The sequence below is a fragment of the Xyrauchen texanus genome, chromosome 31 (assembly GCF_025860055.1).
Source record: "Xyrauchen texanus isolate HMW12.3.18 chromosome 31, RBS_HiC_50CHRs, whole genome shotgun sequence".
NCBI lineage: Eukaryota > Metazoa > Chordata > Actinopteri > Cypriniformes > Catostomidae > Xyrauchen > Xyrauchen texanus.
In genome coordinates this window covers 20,373,294-20,389,421 of record NC_068306.1, presented here as the reverse complement: position 1 = coordinate 20,389,421, position 16,128 = coordinate 20,373,294, and the positions used below count along the sequence as shown (strand labels likewise).

The following is a 16,128-nucleotide window of genomic DNA, read 5'->3' as shown; positions in this document are numbered from 1 at the left end:
CCTAAGCTTCTTAAAAATGACATTCTTCACACGCCAAACAATACAAAATTGTAATAGTTCAGATTCACAGAATCCCAATTCATTAGGCAAATATTACAATTAGAATATATATATATATATATATATATATATATATATATATATATATATATATATATATATATATATATATATATATATATATATATATATATATATATATATATATATAATATTATATTATATAAAAAACATTTTATATTATCTAAGCTATTTTTAGGGCTGTAAATGTTAACATGTATTAATTATCTAGGTTTAATGCAAACAAACAAAGAAACAAAACACATTTACTGAATTTGATACAACTGTTTAATTCTGCTTTCTAAAGACTGATTGGAAATCAATAGATGTATCATATATGGACAGCAATAGTTTATAAAAGTAATGCATTAAAATGAAAACGAATCACCAAATAATTATGTAGGATTTTTTTTAAAGTACAATGACAATATAAAAGCCAGTAATATTGTTTGGAATTTTTTTGTAATATTATTATTATTACTTACTTCTTTTTCTTTTTTTTTTTACACATGAAAATATGTTGCTGACTTTATATTGAAATCAAAAGGTTTGAAAACACCGGACTTAGATAAGTATTGCTAAACATTTTATCTGTGTATGTTAATAAGAAATCAAAAAAAAAAAAAAAAGTTTTGAAAAGTTTTGAAAGACCAAAATATATGGCACGTCGAAGGCAGAAATTACCTGCAAAGACAAGGTTAGAATCACTGACCTATATATATAGAGATCTATATAGATCAGTGGTTAGAATAGTCTTTTAGCATTTAGCAGTATGAACTTACGTTCGCCAAAATATAATGGCAATGCGGATAGCGCCATCTGCCGTTAAAATGGCAAACGTGACGTGTGTATTTTATTTTTTGGGGAGGCGGTCCTTCAGCCTTCGATGTAGTTGCGATGATGATTCCTAAAATGAATGACATCTCTGGAGAAACGTCGCTTAAGCGTTTGATTGGTTCGTTCGTACATAATGTGCATAAAATGGGCAGAGCGCTGGAGTTCCCCAAATAAACGAGGAAGACCTGCTTTTTTTTTACAAGCTACTGGATTGCTGGGTATCGCTCTCATTTTGGTGGCGGTTACAATGGCAAATACAGAGGTAAAGATCGCACACCTTTTTTCTTTTTATTTGATTTTAGTTAGTTTCTTTGTGTGTTCGTCTATCATAAACTTTCCAAAACTGTCATCAGTAGCTATTTTATATATATTTTGTGTTAAACAGGGAAATAAATTATGGGGTGGTCGGTTTGTGGGAAACACCGACCCTATAATGGAACAGTTCAACGCGTCAATCGCTTACGACCAACGCATGTGGAAGGTTGACATTAAAGGGAGTAAAGCTTATGTCAAAGCATTGCAGAAAGCAGGTCTGGTCACCCAAGACGAGATGGAACAGATTCTCACAGGCCTTGACAAGGTGACCTGACTCCATTTACCCGTTTGATAGGTTCCATTGCTCTTTAGTTGTTTTGTCTCCATGTGTACTAAGTGTATTATAGTGTTTATGGTGCCATCTTCCCATTGAAATATTTATGAAGTGCAAGTATGCTCTGTAAATATTTACCAAAACAGTGTGCCATAGTCCATTCCCCTGTGACTCCAAAGCTTAATACATCACAGACAAAAGTATGCAGAGAACAGTTTGGACCTCCATACACACAACAATAGCCACGTGACAGTGCTAATTGCAAATGCCTTTTGTAAACTTCGCTATAGCTGCTCCATTACATTATGTGACATCATAAAAAGCCACATACACACATATATTATCTGCGTTGGAACAAAATAGTTTTAAAAGATTTGAGACATTTACAATATTATATAATGTACATTATCACCCCCCACTGTTTGTATACAAAGAACAGGTATTTAAATATGTCTGTTGCTGTAATTTATCAGGTTTTCATTGAATGGTCCAAAGATGAATTCAAAATCAAACCTGGAGATGAGGATATTCATACAGCCAATGAACGCAGGCTGAAGGTGAAGTAAACAACCTCCACAGTGATTGCAAGATTTGTTTTAAAGGAATAGTTTAAATTCTAAATATTAAAGGAATAGTTTAAATATTAAAATTCTCTCATCATTTACTCAATCTCATGCTATTCCATATGTGTATGGCTTTCTTTCCTCAGCAGAACACAAGCTAAGATTTTTAGAAGAATATTTCAGCACTTTAGGTCCATACAATACAAGTGAATGGTGGCTAGAACTTTGTAGCACATAAAAGTCATATACGACTCCAGTGGTTGAATGTCTTCTGAAGAGATCTAATTGGTTTTGGGTGAACACTGACCAAAATATTAGTCCTTATCCACTGTACATCTTGCCATTGCAGTCTCTAGGCACAATCATGATTTCAAACACGATTACACTACCTAATGCTTTACACATGCGCAGAGCGCTAGATGATGCTAAGAAGTATAATTGAGTTTGAAATCATGATCTCCAAGGAGACTGCTTATGTCAAGATTTACAGTGTCTGTTCTCACCCAAAATCAATTAGATCACTTTAGAAGATATGGATTTAACCACTGGAGTCATATGGATAACACATTTTAGTCCGGTTAACACACGCACATGCATTTTGTCATGCATATGTTAAAGTTGCTGTAAGCGTTTTTTTGTTGTTGTTGCTGTAAGCGATGAGGGGACATGCCTAATTCAACGGCGCAGTCACGTGAAAGCTTCAGAACACTAAATTTGCTTACAGCGACTTTAACAAGTTGATTACAGAAAATAGTTGGATTATGTCCAAAGTTATTTCGTAGCTTGTTATTTTATTTAATGAAAACACTATTACAGGAACCAAAAATTCAAATCAGTGTGTTCATATCCTCTTATAAAGGAGATTATTGGTGATCCAGCTGGAAAGCTTCACACAGGCAGGAGCAGAAATGATCAGGTGGGTCTGGCTCAGACTGAATGGGACTTTAATTTAGTGGCTATCATTTTATATTTTCTATACAAACATGGCTGTAAAGATTTCTTCTCATTTGTTGGACAGGTTGTAACAGATATGCGGCTCTGGCTACGAGAAGCTATTGCCAATCTGAAAGGACAAGCTTTACAACTTATCAACACCATGGTGGAAAGGGCTGCAGTGTAAGGGTGCCCATTTATGTCTAGACACCTTTAGGGATCTGACTTATTTACAATTACCAAACACGGAATTTCTGTTAATATTGTGTGGATTTGACATAAGAGGGTGGCATGCTGTGTTATTATATGGTTAGAATAAATATCACCGTATTAAGGTAAAAATTACTACTAATAATAATAAAAAAATTATGTAATTTTAGACTCTGCCAAACACTCATTCCCAAATTATTTGCCTTTGTCCAAAACCAGAGAGATCAATATCCTGTTCCCTGGATATACTCACATGCAGAGGGCCCAGCCAATCAGATGGAGTCACTGGATTCTCAGGTGCCTTTTGAATAGAATGATGTTATCTTGAATATTTTCTGATCCAAGTTTAGAACTCAAGGAGATGCAACAGTAAAGTGCCACCCAATGTTCTTGTGTAAAGTGCCATGACCTCATACATATTGACTTCATCCTGTTGCTATGTATCTCTAATCACTATTGTATAGTGTTCATGTTTTGATTTGTTATAATTTCTTGCAGTCATGCTGCAGCACTGAGCAGGGATGTGGAACGGCTAGAGGAAATCAGGAGACGTGTTAATGTAATGCCTCTTGGAAGGTATACACACTTTGAACGAAAATCATTGAGATATACACTATATGGCCAAAAGTTTGTGGGCACCCCTAACTAATAAACATGTTTGGTTATTCCATTAATTCCATTGAAGGGAGCATACATATTAATGCTACAGCATACAGTGGCATTCCAACTTTATTGTAGCAGTTTGGGGAGGACCCTCTTCTGTTCCAGCATGTCAATGCCCCTGTGCACAAAGCGATGTCCATAAAGAAATAATGTATTGAGTCTGGTGAGGAAGAACTTGACTGGCCTTCACAAAGCCTAGACCCGAGCACCAATGAACACCTTTGGGACGAATTGAATGCTGAAAGCCTTTACAGAAGAGTGGAAGATGTTTTAGTGGCAAAAGTGGGATTAATCCCTATGGTTTTTAAATAAAATGTTCAACAAGCACATACTGTATGAATTTTAGTGTTCAGGTTTCCACAAACTTTTGGCCATATAGTGTATCATATTGTATGTCAATGATTCCCAATGGAAATTCCCATTCCCAATGGATAGTTCCCCTCAAAAGGAAAAACTCACCCCCATGTTGTTCCATGTGACGTTCTTCTGTGGAACTCCGAAGGAGATATTTGGCATTAGCATAATGTTAGCCTCTGTCACCATTTACTTTCATTGCATCTTTTTTCCATGGAATGAATGTGAATGTTGACTGATGTTAATATTATGCTTTAAATCTCTTTTTGTGTTCTACAGAAGAAGAAAAAAAATGACGTGGAACAACATGAGGGGAGAAAATGATGATAGAACTTTCATTTTTGGGTGAACTATTAGTCATTAGATAGGGTGTTCTTGGAAAGGCTTTTATTTGTTTTGTTAAACATATAAAGACAACATTATAACTTAGTTGTATTTCATTTCTAAATAAATGCTGCTTTCTTGGAGAAAGTTTCTCCATGATTTCCCCAAAAACTGTCAAAAGTGGTGACGGATAAACAATCTCTCTTCTGCACCCAGTCTCTTTTGCACCCACAAAATTTATTATTTTTGTTTGTGAATCATTGTAAAAATGGCCACTTTAATAAAATTAATGATAATGCTAAATTGCATCCAGTATGATACCAGCTAATAGGAACACATTTCTATTTTTGGTGTCAGTAATAAAGAATAAATGAGATCCGTACTTCTAGGATTGTTGGGGTATGTTAGGCAAAAAAAGTTGGGAATCACTGATATGTAACCAACTGAGCAGTTGAATCAGAGGAGTTGAAGGTGCATGTAATGTGTGTTTCTGTGTTTTATCCTTGCAGTGGAGCCATTGCTGGGAATCCCTTTAACATTGATAGAGAACTTCTACGTGAAGGTTAACAGAATTTTACGAATTTGCTTTCCTGTTATTCAGCTTTTCATATTAAAGATTAATGTGTGTTTATTGCAAGGTTTTCTCTCAGCCCAATTATTAGTGATGTATGTAGGGATTCATGAAGTCTGCACTTGTGCTATATGTTTGTGTACACCGGTCAAAAAATGGGCACTTATTTGCATTTTTTTTTTTTTTTAAATGTTTATCTCTCCCCAGAACTCAATTTTGATAAGATCAGTATCAATAGCATGGACGCAACTGGACAGAGGGATTTTGTAGGTATGTGTTTTGCTGCAGCAATCATCTACAGGTATTAAATTGTTGTTTGTAAAAAAGTTGCTGTATATTATTTTTTATTTATTTATTTTTTTTTTTAACTGATCGGAATTGAGGGCAACAGTGCCCGCCCACTGTCCTGCTTCCAAAATAATTTGATTATTTTAGGTTGTTGATTATAAGTATAGAAACAATATATTTAAAGTTTATTGCAAAATATTCTGATTATTAGTTTAAGGGTGAAGGGAGACCGACTCCGTTGCGTCAGTCACAGTGTGTCATTGAAATGGGTGGTCGCTCCTGGGCTAGTGCCCCTTCTGTCACTCACTCAAAGTTGCGTTGATGTAGTGACACTAGGGGTCTCTCGTGAGAGCCTCGTTTACCTCTTATCTTTGAGAAAAGGCCAATGAGAATTTTGCAAACAGAATTTGAATGCACCTGCCCCGGACATACGGGTATAAAAGGAGGGAAGTGTGCTAAAGATTTTTTTTCTTCGGAGCCAAGCATTTGTGTTTCAGTGAGCTGAGTAAAACCCACTGCGGTTCCACTCACCTCTATGATGAGCAGACGGAGGAGGGCACCTTTCACTGCCCTAAACTGACTTCCTCACTCGTCCACTCTCACTACCCTTGACGGCGGGGCGGTCCACGGGTACACGGAACTCCCCCAGCTGGATAAGGCAGTTGTAGTGCACCTGTGCCCACCAAACGCCGCCACCTGGTGGGATCGACCGTCACTCCCCTCAAAGGGCTCTGGCGAACAAGGCCTACAGCACCGCTGGACATGCCGACTCTGCCCTGCATGCCATGGCCCTCCTGCAAGTCCACCAGTCCAAGGCATCAAAAGATTTGCACCTGGGTAGTCCTGATCCTGATGTGCTGCAAGAACTGCGCTTGGTGACCGACCTCGCCCTTCAAGCCACGAGGTCACAGCGCGTGCACTCGGACAGGTGATGGCCACACTCGTGGTCCAGGAATGCCACCTATGGCTGAATTTGGTCGAGATGTGGGACTTCGACAAGGCTCGCTTTCTCAACACCCCCATCTCCCAGATCACCCTATTCGGCGACACAGTTTAAGACTTTGCCCACCAGTTCTCGACGGTGAAGAAACAGATGGAGACCATTCAACACATCTTACCCCACCATGGCTCAAGATTCCGTCTGCTCTCCGAGGGCGTCCCCCTGCAGCGGTGATGCCCCAGGCAGCTCCGCCCCAGCCCCGGCCCAGCTCTCAGCCTCAGTGTAGAGCTCCCCGCAGGTAGCGGGTGCCCTCCGTCTCACGAACCACCTCCTGGACCCAGAAGGCTCCCAAGCGCTCCAGAGACGGGCAACCCAGGGAGAGAGACCAATCCATCCCCCGATGGCGGGCCGGGTAGATAATCTTTTGATTACTTCCCTTTGCTTACTGCACCCCCAAAAGGCTGTGGTACCTACGTTGTCACAAAGGAAGCAATTTCCTCACTCCCTGGGTCATTTAACCAGTGCCCAAAACCGCCGTTCTCATGCCGATCAGACACAAAGCACTTGCAGTCGGGCCCCCATGAATGCAAACCTTCCACCTTCAAGTGCCCAACTGCACCACACTCGTACCTCAGGCCGGCAGGTGGTGATGAGTCTAGAGGTTGTCTCTACAGAACTTCCTCCTCAGTTGCCTACCCACCCCAGGATGGGTACGCGGAGCAAGGTAAGTGCTTCGAGCTTCTCCTCAGCACAACCACCTCGGGACAAAGCAACGTTCCCCGACATGACATCAGCAGTCCACATAACACTGTTCAGCATTGTGCCGTTTTTAGATAGGGTCCGCTAGTGTCACTACATCGACAAAACGGCGAGTGAGCGACAGAAGGGGAATGTCTCGTTTACTGTCGTAACCTACGTTCCCCGATGGAGGGAACGAGATGTTAGGTCCCTCTTGCCACAACACTGTACTAAGCCGCAGAAATGGCCGGGACTCTCGGCTCTTCAGCTCAAAACCCGTCTGAACAGACGCACTCTTCCCTCCCTCCATGTCCGGGGGAAGGGCATGCAAATTCTGTAGGCCAATTCTCATTGGCCTTTTGTCAAAGATAAGAGGTAACCGAGGCTCTCAAGACTGCATGTTCCCTCATTCAAGATAGGAGCTGCACTGGCATGACTGGAAGTAGTCTCCATGGGAGCATTCCAAAGGTGACCGACAGTGGACTGACTGGCTAGAATGACTTTGGATAGACTGACGCTGTGTCTGAAACTGCCCCCTATCCACTATATAGTGCACTATTTTGGGAGCCTGCCATTTTGTAGGAATGTCTGAACTTCTGTTCACTCATTCTTACCCAAATTGCGCTCTAATTTCGAGTGAGCGAGTGGCTGAGAGAGAGATGCCAGTTTAGTGCTTCCTTTAATCCAGCAATGTTTTATTTAATGCTGAATGTGTTAAATTACTTTGTCAAATAAACTTAGAACATAATAAAATATAGAGGCAAAACATACAGATACATTTAAAAATGTACTCTTTATTTATATTTTATACATAAATTTCCCATTAAGCTGAAGAATACTTTATTTACTAAATAGTTCACTGAGGTGATATATTATTTTAACTCAGGAGACTACACACAGTGGAAAGGATAATTCTGTGGATGATTTAAATATTCGGTTATTACATGTAGGTTATGATAGCTTTGGTGGTGTCTATGGTCAGATGAGAAATGCTACCCAGCTTGTATTGGAGTTTAAAAATACTAAAGTATAACAAATAAATACAAAAATCTACATTTGATAAATTGTGTTTACTCTTTATATTAAAATATATATTTAAAATGACATACAGAATGAAGATTTATTGTATCAACATATTATTTAATAAGAATAAAAAGCAAGGCCCAAGTATTTTAAAAGTTCATATGTGACATTGTTTCTGCAACAACCCCAGAGCTTCGACGCTTTGTGTATAGGTTAGCGTTCAAATTCACTCACTCATTTCGGTCACTCACTGCTGAAATATAGTGCACTCACTGTCTTTCACTATATAGGAAATAGGTTATGAGTGAACGATTTCGGACATAGCCTTAGTCTCTTCAATTGGCTGTACTGCAGTTTAAAGTGTTTTTGGATTGTTCTGTAGACAAAACATTGATAAAATATCTGGCCAAGGACATTCAGTATACAAAGAACTCCAGAGAACATGAGTTGTGGAAAATCAGATGTGATCTAGGTGCTTTATACAGTTTTTGACTATCTCTTATTGTCATTCCCAATAAAAATCAAAGATGGTGCTAGAGTGAATAAGGTCTATGGAAGGCTTATTAATTCAAACTCCAACTGTCAAAAAAATTAAATGTAAACAATTATACATAAGGCCTGCCATATCATGGCTTTAAGTTACATACAATACAAAATCTATCCATCTGTCTATCTTTCTGAAGGTTTTAAATGAAGGTCTACTTGACAATCTTTTTAAAACTTAACAAAGGCCAACCTCAAAGTTTGTCTTGACAAACCGTACCTACCTATTTAACTTTAAAACATCACTGTTTTTGTATAGCGGAGTTTCTATTCTGGGGATCAATGTGTCTCACACACCTCAGCAAGATGGCAGAGGATCTGATTTTATATAATACCAAGGAGTTCTCCTTCATCTCTCTATCTGATGCATACAGGTAAGGTCAGCACATGTACCCTCCACACAGAGTCTCGTATTAAAGAGGTAGCATTCATTTACATGGCACAAGCATGTGCCATGTAAATGAACATAACTGGGGATACTGAGCGACCACATTGTGTCTCATATTAAACAGTTATTAGCAACAACCTTTGTTGCCCAATGGTTTGAACACAAAAACTCGTCCTTTGTATACGCTCCCTAATACCCAATAATGTCACAACAGACACAGTTCATTAGTTTGAAGCCCTTAGGTAAGAGTATTACTTCTTACATTTATTACTCTGCTCTTTGCTATTCCCACCTCACACGTACACACTGTCTTTGAGCTGCAGGCACTACAGCATTGCAAATGAATGGGTCTTGGTTCAAGTTACTTTTATGGTACACTTGCCAAATTAGTTAACCTCCACTGCTGAACTGGGTGAATGTAAGAAATGTACTAACAGTGTTTATGAAAGCATGAGCTGAAACACGTACAATCACATACTTTCCATTGTTACAGCTCAATTATTTTCTTCTCATGGCATAATTCTTAATGACCGGTGAAATGTTTTGTTTGTGAATATCAACTGATTAATGGCTTTTCGCTTAAGCAAGAATATGCATTACTTTGCTAATACTTAGGTTTGGAGATTTGAAAAACCTCTAACCCTAAGTATTAAACTAGGGCATGTAACATGTCCTGGCCTGCACCATTTATGCTACCTTAAATTATTGACAAGATGTGTGTTATTTCTTTTTAAAGCTATTAGACTTAAGATTTACCTTCAAAGACCAAAAAAATCTTGTGGGAGGGTCTTTTGACTTGGCCTAGTAAGCAATCACCTAGCACCCACTCAGAACACCCTAGCAACCACATAGTAATGCCATAACAACACCCATAACACCTCAGCAACTGCATAGCAACACCCCGGCAACCAATCCAACATCCTAGCACACTGTGGTACCAACAACATTTTCTTCATAAAATGTAAAAATCATGTTTACCTTGATCGTAGCAACAAGATGCTGTACAGTTTGAGCTTACCTTCATCATTCAGTGAAGTAGTAATTAATCACTCAAAAATTATTATTTCCTATTTATTAATACCATTATGTTTTTATGAAATGGGCTTATATGCCACAGATTTCAAGAAGCAACTTTTTATCCTTTTTTTTTTTTTTTTGCTATTAACAATTTTTATTGATTCTTGTATAAAAAAAACAAAAGAATAATAATTAAAAAAAAAATATATATATATATATATATCAACTTTAACCCCCATTATTTCCCCCTCCCCAAACCCACCCTGTCCCTCAACAAACATACCTGTGGTCAAAGCCTAAATTACACAATGCACACAAATAAAAAACAAACAAACAAAATATATTTGACAATCAAAAATATATAAATCAACAAACAAAGAGAAAAGAAAGAAATCCTCAATTACTACCACAATTTTGGAGGGATAGCCAATTGACTTCCATCCTCTTAAGTATTATTTGTCTGCCAATCATTACACTAGTTTAGACCCAGATTGTTGTATATTTGTCACACTTTAATGACCACCCCATTACTCAATATCTGGGGCAGAATGAAATTAGAGGATCTAAACCCTCACAGATAAAATTCTGGACTCTTACTCAGAATTAGTGCAAATCCAGAGAGCATGGGCTCTGTCTCCATCCTCCAACTGACTTTGCCAGCAGGTAGGTGTGTCTTTTAAACCAAGTCTAAACAATTTAGAGGGAGTTCAGTAGAAATTATGCAAATTTTTAAACCGAATAAGGTGTACCCTTGCATCCCTAGACAGGAAAAATAATAATAATTATTCTTTCCCACTACTTATCCTCTAATACCAACTTTATATCTCTTTCCTATAACCTCTTAAGAGCTGTTAAGGCTCCGTTACCAAGATTCTGAATCAACGAGGAATAATACACTGATGCTTCATGCACCTTTCCAAATGCAGTGAGCACCATACAGAGGGTGTCTGTGGCTTTAGGGGGCTGTGTACTGTGTCCATTTTCTTAAAGGTCAAGTGTAGCAATATCCCTCTCGATCCATTCTTTCCAACAAAAGGATGACTTCTTTTTTTTTTTTTTATATTTTATTTATATTTATCCCCTTTTCTCCCAATTTGGAATGCCCAATTCCTACTACTTAGTAGGTCCTCGTGGTGGCGCGGTTACTCACCTCAATCCAGGTGGTGGAGGACAAGTCTCAGTTTCCTCCACTTCAACATTGATGTAACCATAAAATCCTTAATAACCCACAGAACAGAAAAGAATGCACTTCAACCTTGTGCTGATATACAGTGGGTACGGAAAGTATTCAGACCCCCTTAAATTTTTCACTCTTTGTTATATTGCAGCCATTTGCTAAAATCATTTAAGTTCATTTTTTTCCTCATTATTGTACACACAGCACCCCATATTGACAGAAAAACACAGAATTGTTGACATTTTTGCACATTTATTAAAAAAGAAAAACTGAAATATCACATGGTCCTAAGTATTCAGACCCTTTGTTCAGTATTTAGTAGAAGCACCCTTTTGATCTAATACAGCCATGAGTCTTTTTGGGACAGATGCAAAAAGTTTTTCACATCTGGATTTGGGTATCCTCTGCCATTCCTCCTTGCAGATCCTCTCCCGTTCTGTCAGGTTGGATGGTAAACGTTGGTGGACAGCCATTTTCAGGTCTCTCCAGAGATGCTCAATTGGGTTTAAGTCAGGGCTCTGGCTGGGCCATTCAAGAACAGTCACGGAGTTGTTGTGAAGCCACTCCTTCGTTATTTTAGCGGTGTGCTTCGGGTCATTGTCTTGTTGGAAGGTGAACCTTCGGCCCAGTCTGAGGTCCAGAGCACTCTGGAGAAGGTTTTCGTCCAGGATATCCCTGTACTTGGCGCATTCATCTTTCCCTCGATTGCAACCAGTCGTCCTGTCCCTGCAGCTGAAAAACACCCCCACAGCATGATGCTGCCACCACCATGCTTCACTGTTGAGACTGTATTGGACAGGTGATGAGCAGTGCCTGGTTTTCTCCACACATACAGCTTAGAATTAAGGCCAAAAGTTCTATCTTGGTCTCATCAGACCAGAGAATCTTATTTATCACCATCTTGGAGTCCTTCAGGTGTTTTTTAGCAAACTCCATGCAGGCTTTCATGTGTCTTGCACTGAGGAGAGGCTTCCGTCGGGCCACTCTGCCATAAAGCCCCGACTGGTGGATGGCTGCAGTGATGGTTGATTTACTACAACTTTCTCCCATCTCCCGACTGCATCTCTGGAGCTCAGCCACAGTGAGCTTTGGGTTCTTTATCTCTCTCACCAAGGCTCTTCTCCCCCGATAGCTCAGTTTGGCCGGAAGGCCAGCTCTAGGAAGGGTTCTGGTCGTCCCAAACGTCTTCCATTTAAGGATTATGGAGGCCACTGTGCTCTTATGAACCTTAAGGGCAGCAGACATTTTTTTTGTAACCTTGGCCAGATCTGTGCCTTGCCACAATTCTGTCTCTGAGCTCTTCAGGCAGTTCCTTTGACCTCATGATTCTCATTTGCTCTGACATGCACTGTGAGCTGTAAGGTCTTATATAGACAGGTGTGTGGCTTTCCTAATCAAGTCCAATCAGTATAATCAAACACAGCTGGACTCAATTGAAGGTGAAGAACCATCTCAAGGATGATCAGAAGAAATGGACAGCACCTGAGTTAAATATATGAGTGTCACAGCAAAGGGTCTGAATACGTAGGACCATGTGATATTTCAGTTTTTCTTTTTTAATAAATGTGCAAAAATGTCAACAATTCTGTGTTTTTCTGTCAATAAGGGGTGCTGTGTGTACAATAATGAGGAAAAAAAATGAACTTAAATGATTTTAGCAAATGGCTGCAATATAACAAGGAGTGAAAAATATAAGGGAGTCTGAATACTTTCCGTACCCACTGTGTGTGTGTATGTGTGTGTGTGTGTGTGTGTGTGTGTGTGTGTGTGTGTATATATATATATATATATATATATATATGCCGCCATATTCTTGTTGAGGCACCAGTTGTTGTGACCATAAATGCTTTTTAATGGCCACACAGTCCTATGACTTCGAATTCTTCGACATCCTACACTCCCCGTGCAGTTTCATGACCAAAACTAAATTTCAGTTCTGACAGAGTGATGTTGATTAAAAGGATAATTGTAGCAAAGTGTAGTGGAGTACGCCACTAGGCTGCTTCCACTTGCATAATGTCACATGACTCCTGCAACGTTTTATCTTAATTGGTTGATGATACACAACATGGTGGCCTCGGGACACATACACCCACTGCTCTGAACAAATATCTGTGTGCAAGCTGTCTGATGTGTACTGAGGGATTCCTTCAACTCCTGTCTGTTTTGTATGTGTGTCTAGTGTGTGAAGCTTGTCAGAGCTGTTTTTTTGTGTTTGTGTGAGCAGCACGGGGAGCAGCCTGATGCCTCAGAAGAAGAATGCAGACAGCCTGGAGCTCATCCGCAGCAAAGCAGGACGAGTGTTTGGCAGAGTAAGACACCACTTTTACTAATGAACCCAACAAATAGACAAGATCGCCACAGCTAGGCCTACAGAGATACTAATTGTGTGATTCAATTAAATCCAAGGGAAATAAAGTCAAACAATATTGTCAAATAATCTGAACATATTGGAGGGCAATATACCACATGTGATTCAGTCAAAAGTTTTGGTTAATGCCATATTTTTTCCCTCACACTTGAGTGCTCATCTTATTTTCAGCTATGAAATTAAAACGGATAGATCCAACTCTAAACTCTGATTGGAAGAGCCACATTTGAAGCTGCTAGGCTCTATTTTTGTGAACGCCTTATCTAATTTTGTAATTCTTAGGGCAATATTCGTGCCAGCAAAAAGTGAAGGTGGGCGTGGGTGGGAGTGTTTGAGCTATCTGTGGGTGTATGCGTGCAAACTGTGGGTGTACTTTATGTTAATAAGTGTCGCAAACATAATTTGCTATTTTCCTGAGAAATAGGTCATTGTGCTGAAAACAGACCTGCTTTTGAAAAAGCAAAGTCTAAATTCAGTTCCTAAATTTCCAGTTTGGCGATTCCACCAGAAGGTGGTAATAAAGTTAATATCCAAACTTAGGGAATTAACTATACAATAGGACTGCAATAACTGGAGAAAAATCTCAGAATTAAATTGCTCTTGACTTGCCTTAGTGTTTTGCGTGCACAATTTCGCCAAACCCACTTGCGCCTAGACTTAGTGCATACTTGCACGAAAATACCACAATTTCATGGCCATGCCCACTGGCTTTGTGCATATTACATATCCCATAGCACTGCGCATAGCCCATTTAAAAGAGGCCCATTGTGACATGACTATAAACGCACACCAGTGACCGCACCTTCATTAATGCATAATTAGTAGTATAATTAGTTGCTACATTTCCAAGCAACCGCAAACACCTTCATTTACGATAATTATCTATATTATTAGACAGAATATTTTAATTTTTGTTGTTTATTATATTTATTATTATATAAATGGTTTATTTATAATTATTATTATTAATAATGCATTTTAAAAACATTTTGTTGTCTTTTATCATATCGATAATAACCTCCTGAAGTCAATGTGTACATCTCTGGAAATAGGCTCACGTAAGCAATAAGTAATGACAATAATATGCAATATGAACACCCCATGTTGCTTTATTTTACTACAAAAGTGTTCAGTCATTGTTATTGTATCTATTTCATTCCCATTGTATTGCAGTGTGCAGGGTTTATGATGACTCTCAAAGGCTTGCCCAGCACATACAACAAAGACCTACAGGTATGCATATAACAGACATAACATTTTACTATTTAACTTTAGAACATTCTTTAATAGTATGCTTTGATCACAGGAGGATAAGGAGGCCATGTTTGACACCTATGACACAGTACATGCTGTGCTGCAGGTGGCGGCAGGCGTCATTTCTACTCTAGAGGTGAGAGACAGGTCATACCACAAATTAATGTTAATGGTAATCAAGAAACAAACAGTTGTAATTATTATGTAACTATTGTAAGATGCAAAACGTTATTGATGCATGTAGTAGTCTATGGTCATTCTGAAATTTTAGCAATACAAGAAATTGCTTTGGTTTAATTTCCTCTTTATTCATCGCTGAAATCTGAGAGGCAGATTTTGGGTGTAAGGGCACTCTTACTGTTCAATTCCTCAGGTAAGTCAAAAGAACATGGAGGCAGCTCTCAGCCCAGACATGCTGGCCACTGATTTGGCATACTACCTAGTCAGAAAAGGAGTGAGTCCGTCTATCTATTTATCCATCCATCCATCCATCAGCTGTTGCATTTCTTAATTGTCACTACAGCTGTATGAACGATGATTATATATGTATTCTAGATGCCTTTCAGAGAGGCCCACAGTTGTGCTGGAAAAGCTGTCTATATTGCTGAGTCCAAAAAGGCCCTCCTGAATAAACTCACTGTAGAGGACCTCCACAATGCCAGGTCAGCAGGTGCATTCAAAAATGGAGAGCATCCGAGAGCATCTATACACATCTGATCTGAGTTTAAATGTTTAATTTTATTTCTGTCTCTCCAGCCCTTTGTTTGACAGTGATGTTTCCTCAGTGTGGGACTACAACGGTAGCGTTGAGCAGTACAGCGCCCCTGGTGGTACTGGGAAGAGTAGCGTCATGGCTCAAATAGAGCACTTCAGAACATGGTTACAGGCACACAAACAGTAACATCCAGCTGAAGTCAAGAGATACCAGTGTGTTGAATATGAATAAACCTCCATTGCTTCGAAATGCATATTTTATTTGACAAATATCATGTACAATGAAACATATTTGCCACTGAGTAAAGAGTTTGTACTGTCATTTAATTTGATGTTTTATTGAAATCTTTGGATCTTACATCATGTACATGTCATTGAATTGCAGGATTTGAAAATGTCAATTTATTGATGCTAGAAAAAAACTGCCACCATTGGAGGATAATTAATATCGGAAGACATGCAAAGAGGTACATGTGAGTTAGACAGTTAACAGATGTGAACATTAAAAAAATATAAATAAGGACTTAAAAATCTACTAAATCTAATTATTAAATTTCACAGCATGCCATTG

The 16,128-nt window shown here is 38.9% G+C and overlaps 1 protein-coding gene across 1 annotated transcript; it reads left to right on the top strand.

The window, feature by feature from the left end:
* Positions 1 to 961: 961 nt before the first annotated feature.
* asl (argininosuccinate lyase) lies at positions 962 to 16,088 on the top strand. The gene is made up of 16 exons (XM_052100551.1): positions 962 to 1,159; positions 1,283 to 1,477; positions 1,960 to 2,043; positions 2,909 to 2,965; positions 3,068 to 3,165; positions 3,412 to 3,489; positions 3,691 to 3,768; positions 5,043 to 5,095; positions 5,312 to 5,374; positions 8,896 to 9,010; positions 13,446 to 13,530; positions 14,763 to 14,822; positions 14,896 to 14,979; positions 15,217 to 15,297; positions 15,399 to 15,505; positions 15,600 to 16,088. The coding sequence occupies exons 1-16, from the start codon at positions 1,031 to 1,033 to the stop codon at positions 15,742 to 15,744; spliced, it is 1,512 nt and encodes a 503-aa protein (XP_051956511.1). The 5' UTR covers positions 962 to 1,030; the 3' UTR covers positions 15,745 to 16,088.
* The last annotated feature ends 40 nt before the right edge of the window (positions 16,089 to 16,128 follow it).

Coding starts and splice junctions, on each gene's coding strand:
- asl (XM_052100551.1), top strand. CDS start 1,031: ATGTGCATAAAATGGGCAGAGCGCTGGAGTTCCCCAAATAAACGAGGA. Junction 2,966..3,067: donor GCAGGAGCAGAAATGATCAG/GTGGGTCTGGCT, acceptor TTTGTTGGACAG/GTTGTAACAGATATGCGGCT. Junction 3,769..5,042: donor AATGTAATGCCTCTTGGAAG/GTATACACACTT, acceptor TTATCCTTGCAG/TGGAGCCATTGCTGGGAATC.